The sequence below is a fragment of the Sphaeroforma arctica genome, assembly GCF_001186125.1.
Source record: "Sphaeroforma arctica JP610 unplaced genomic scaffold supercont1.208, whole genome shotgun sequence".
NCBI lineage: Eukaryota > Ichthyosporea > Ichthyophonida > Sphaeroforma > Sphaeroforma arctica.
The window spans coordinates 68,822-74,230 of record NW_014040350.1 but is presented as its reverse complement, the minus strand read 5'-3'; the positions used below and the strand labels follow the sequence as shown (position 1 = coordinate 74,230).

Below are 5,409 nucleotides of genomic sequence, written 5' to 3'. Positions count from 1 at the left end.
CTGCTAAATCCTAACTGACTAAACTGCATTTTAGATTAATATAGTTTGAAACCTAGTAATTTCCATCGAAGTTTACAGCTCATACGTTACGTGTAAATGGTGCACACCCAGGCAATGAATTTATATGGCCATCACTGGCTCGTATAGATCGTTGCCAGCAACCCAATAGAGTACTGTGGATTGATAATCCGCAAATAGATTTCAATACGCTTCACCCAGAGGCAGCAGCGTACATAATCACACCACAGTATTGGAAACGCATACTACCCAACCACCACATTCACCCCCTGTTTGATATAGATCAGAATTTAGAAAACAACATCCCAATAGATATCACTCTCTCCTATATCACTAGCAGTCTGGATCCACCTGAAAATATGCCTACGACAGATCTGCATTGATTTGCAGCTGAATAGCAGTTATATCCACAAACATCCTGCCATGAAACGCCCACCTCCTAGAACATATCCGCCTTAAGCGCCTACCGGCAGACACAGCTGCAAATCGCAACCCGGTGATGCAGTAGTGAGTCCGAGACAGTAGTGCCGCTACTGGTCTCTCTCTCATATTCAGTAATACGAAATGCAAATCGGTCACAGTATATTTTCAGCACTTGTTTCCAACCAGTTAGGATTTACAAACTACTACTAAAACGACCCATATAACTACATACCCAAAGAAACCAAGCCACATAGCAAACTGAACGCAGCGCAACAACTCAGCCATTAGATAGTTCAGTTAGCCTCTATCTGAGAAAACAGGGATTAAGGCACAAACTGCGACACCTGCCGGCCGCCACAGGTCTTCGGACACAAGGCATTGTATATAGCAATAGCGTGTAAACAAATAAAGATACCTAAACCCTAAACCCTAAAACATAAAACAGTAATCACGTTTACGATAAAACCGTAATCGCTCAACCACGTTTACGATATAACAGTAATCGCGTTTACGATAAAACAGTAATCGCTCAACCACAGCATTTACTGCATGGTTCGATTATTGAGGTTATAAGAGCTTGACGTCCCCCAAATATCTTGACCCCTCCGCCTCAAACGACGCATTGTCACCCACAATAATCTTACCATACACATACCTGCTCGCCCCCTGCTTTAGTCGGACTAGGGCCGGCTCAAACGTGACATTCTCGTGCACAGCATTGAGGTCGTACAGCGTCGGCGCAATCCCAACATTCGTAACCGCCAGTCGCGTGTATCCATCGCTACTCGTGTCTACGGACGCGACCTTAAGACGGTAGCCCATGTACGCTGAAAGTTCTTGGATCTTGCTACTACTAGACGACATGATTTCCGAAGTCCTGTTCGGCATAATGTAGTGCATCGCCCGCTTCTTCATCAGCTGTTTCGTCGTGTCCATAATTGAGTCCAGTGTACCCTCGCCGATTGAGAACTCACCGCCCTTCATAGTATACACGCGCTCGTCGTAGTTGCACCCATTGTATAGCTTGGTTTCGCACACGGACTCGGACCTCCTGGTCTTTAAGAACGAGTCGTGGAAAATGCCAATGTTCGTGTCCGCTCGGAAACTGTCGCTCAGTTGGCGCTCGTCATCCCCGACCCCAACACTCACCGCGACCTGCAGCGTGCCTCGGTGGGCCTTGACAATACTAAACAGCGTGTCGATCTGCTCCGCGGTGGGAATGTTCACGCCCGGATTCATGGTAATTCTAGACACGTGGAACTCGCTCCAGAACCCAAACCCCAGCTGCAGCAGACAGCACCTTTTTTCGGCGCGCAAATGCGCAGTCATATTTTTAAACAGTTCCGATGCCATTTCCATCATGTTGGGGTCGCTCCAGTGTTGTCGCCCACGAGGGCGTCTTGTTCCAGTCCGGACTGTCCACAAAGTACAGGCGCACAATTGCATTTAAACCCGGCTCCAGATTTTCAAAGTCCTTGTCGAGCTTATCAAACGTCACGTCAGTTCCGTTGTAGCAGTTCTCGGCGTACAGGCAAATGTAGTGCAGCTTGTCCCCCTTTGTCAGTCCACTCATAGGCATAGTATCGGTCACCGTACGATTCTGCACCGCCACCGAATTCCATGGCCCTGAACTTGGCGGCACAAAGTCGTCGAAATCGTCTACGATGGGATCATTGTCAGAGTAGCCACCCTCCCCTTGTGGCACGTACATGCCTACAGTGTTACTGCTAGTCAACAATACTACTGTAATGTTTATCCAAAGTAAAAATATGACCCAGATCGGATCTATTCTATTCAAAATGTTTAACACTTGTTTTTTTTGAAATCGACTTATATTCAACAAAAAGGCCTCGATTTTGCTCCTCTGCTAGCTAGCTCGTCCAAACCCAAATCTAGAACATGGCCATGGCGGCCATCACATGCACCAACGCAATTGCACCGAGCACTGTGTTGGCCTTGGCGACCTCTGCGCCCGAAGAAAGATACGAGGCTGAAAGATCCGATGACGACGATCCGCTGTTTCCGTAGTTGCCGCCGATGCATGCGACCTTGGCCGACGGCACAATCTCAACTCCGTGGCCGCACTGGTTGTTGAGGACGTCCAGCGGTGTGCACGAACTACACGAGGTTCCATCGGTCGCCTCGTTGAGTGGTGCACCGTACACGATTTCCTTGAGGGTTGCATCGTAGTACAGCACGTTGTCGGTACGATCAGTGTTTAAGATGGGGTCCATGAACAGACCGAAGGTACTCCCCCACGGATGCACTCGGTATGTGCTGGTTTGCCTGTATTGGAAATATCATAGGCGGAACCAACACAGACATTCAACTGCACCAGCCTTGTGGTTCGTTTATTTTATTTTGTATCTTTCTTCAGTTGGACTTAGATATATTTAACTGGTTAGTTTGATTGGAGAAGTGTTTCGAGGCGTGAAATATATTATCATGCGTCCAACGTAAATGGTATCTAATCTCAGTAACTAAAATCTTATTTGATTTTGATAGTTAAGACTTTGACCGGAGATCGTATTTCTACAGTGGTAGAAAAATCTGACACAGTGTTCAGCTGTGATGGAAGTACAGCCGAATTTATTGGTATTCTTGCTCCAACAGCAAAAGCGAGGTATCATGGCTAGTTATCCACTTTCGATATCGTCATTAATTGGATTGGTCTGTTGTGAATGCATATCCACTCACTGATTATCTCTATCGAATGATAAGATTTTAAGAGTCTATCAGATTCGAACGAGACAGAATGATAGTTTCGACTAGCGAACAACGAAAAGAAAAATAAAATTCTTTCGGCGGAAACAGTACGGAGAGGATTCTACATAGGTAATGTCTCCGTCTCATAATCCTTCAGAGTAATGCTGTTTTCACGAGGCATACCTGACTTTAATAAAGTACTACTTTTGTTTAATTTACTTTGATGTCATTGAACTTTAAAGTCGACTTTTAAGACTTTAATTACTCTAAGATGTTAGCACCACCTTAGGGATAACATTATTTATTATCCCTGAGACGGATATTTACAGTTGGTAAATATAGCTGCACTTCTTGTTTCAAGCTTCAGTGAAACTTCAGAATGATCAGAATACTGGTCGTTGTGTCCTTTGCTTCCTCATTCGAGGACTCCGAATGCAACATACTGAATCGTTTCCAGCGCTGTAATTCGTGTCGTGATAGGTGATGCGTAGATGTCGTTGCCTGTGTTCTATCTATTTAGGAAGAGTGTGATAGGGATAATATTATTTATTTCAAAAATGGCAAGTATGTATGGTACAATGTATGAACATATGGTATGGCTCTCATAGTCGCTGTAGTGGTTCAGGAAAGATTGATGGGAAGAAGTGGTCAATAAATTCCCGTTTGAAGCTTGGGCCAAGTGAGTCGACAATGGAAGATATGTGCTGAGTCAATTCGGGCCGGTGTTGACAAAACACTGTTACTATCGAATGTTCCATATATTTGCTTGCTGACCTACTAAATAGAGTACCCACCTCTGTGGTACGGATCGGGTCTGCGCCGTGTAGTGCCGCGGAATAGGTTAGTGCAGAGTACGAAATACCGAGAAGGACCAGGTTATCCGTCATAATCCGGTCGAGAAGCGAGGATGGGGGTAAGCCAATGCCGCACCAGACCACGGATGAATTCGGTATGTGTTGGCTGGCCTTGGATAAATGTCGTGTGAAACACGAGAACGCAGGTTTTAATCCTGAGCGCTAAAAATGTCCGTGACGCTAATTTACCAAATAAGGAATTAAATGATTTTTCTTGCTCATTTGAGACCCAGTACGAATATGAACAAATAAATTAGTTATAGCTATAAGCTTTCAGTCCCTGCGGCGGCCCAGCCGTGTTTTATCAAAATATCCACCTGGGAGCTCAAAATTCTTTTTCTATCTACGAAAAATATGAAGAAAAAAAGGAAACAAAAGGAAATAATGAAAAAACGGAAATAAAAAATCCAGCAACAAGAATACAGATCGGTAGATCCATGTCTTTTTGTTTGGATATTTACTTATTCGGATCTTCGAACTCTGTTCGTCTAAATAAAAGCACACCACTAATACTCTATACAATTACGGATTTTATTTGGTTGTTTTTATTTTTACATTTAAAAAAAAAAAAGACAGAATCAAAAATCATTACATGTTATAAATATTGATATAACTACAGTCTACAGTACAATCAAACCTCGATTATTATCTACTGCAATTATTGTCCACCTTTTCCAACTATATACATAGACCATACTCAAAATAGACCATACAGTGCTTCTTATCCCTACAAATCATGAAAGAAAAGCCAGACTTAGATTGATTCAGATATGCGTATGTACTATGCTTTGTATAATACTAAAAACGACACGTATAGTATCAAATATTTCAAATCGCGTATAGACGTAAATACACACATTTGTTGCTTTGAGAAATCTAGCTCATAACATGCAGGGCTGTACTAAAACTTGAAAGGATACCAATCATATAGTAGGTGCACATAGATGTCTTGGTTGCTATCTGCCGATGTAAGCTCTGTGCGTGTTAGTTACTGAGGGGTTTGGTAGACTGGTAGTATAGGCCACTGCATGTCAAACAAGACAACAAACATGCAAGCCACCACCTCCATTGCAGAATTGAACAACTGTAACAATCAATCTAATAGGCTATAAACATTTCTATAGAAGATTCTAGTGAAACCTGTAGGCTATAGTAGATTCTACTAAATATAAAATATAATTTGAATTTTTGCTGCTTATTAGTGAACAATAAGAAATTAAAATACATGTCGAATGGAGCAAGTATTTTGCCCTGAAATAGCATATAGATACTCTAAATTACTCGTGTCTTGCTCATACTATGGACAGCGCAAGCATTCCAATAGTAGACAAATACATGTGAGGTAAAAAATACACCTTACATCTGCACCATATCTAACTTCCACCTCATTTTCCTCTGTCTGATATAT

The 5,409-nt window shown here is 42.8% G+C and overlaps 2 protein-coding genes across 2 annotated transcripts; both read right to left on the bottom strand.

Moving 5' to 3' along the window:
- Positions 1 to 1,774: 1,774 nt before the first annotated feature.
- Positions 1,775 to 2,152, bottom strand: SARC_03896 (hypothetical protein; the record flags this gene model as incomplete). The annotated part of the gene is made up of 1 exon (XM_014302298.1): positions 1,775 to 2,152. One exon carries the CDS (start codon positions 2,150 to 2,152, stop codon positions 1,775 to 1,777), a length of 378 nt encoding a protein of 125 aa, XP_014157773.1.
- Positions 2,153 to 2,333: 181 nt separating this feature from the next.
- Positions 2,334 to 2,675, bottom strand: SARC_03895 (hypothetical protein; the record flags this gene model as incomplete). The annotated part of the gene is made up of 1 exon (XM_014302297.1): positions 2,334 to 2,675. The coding sequence occupies one exon, from the start codon at positions 2,673 to 2,675 to the stop codon at positions 2,334 to 2,336; it is 342 nt and encodes a 113-aa protein (XP_014157772.1).
- Positions 2,676 to 5,409: the final 2,734 nt, after the last annotated feature.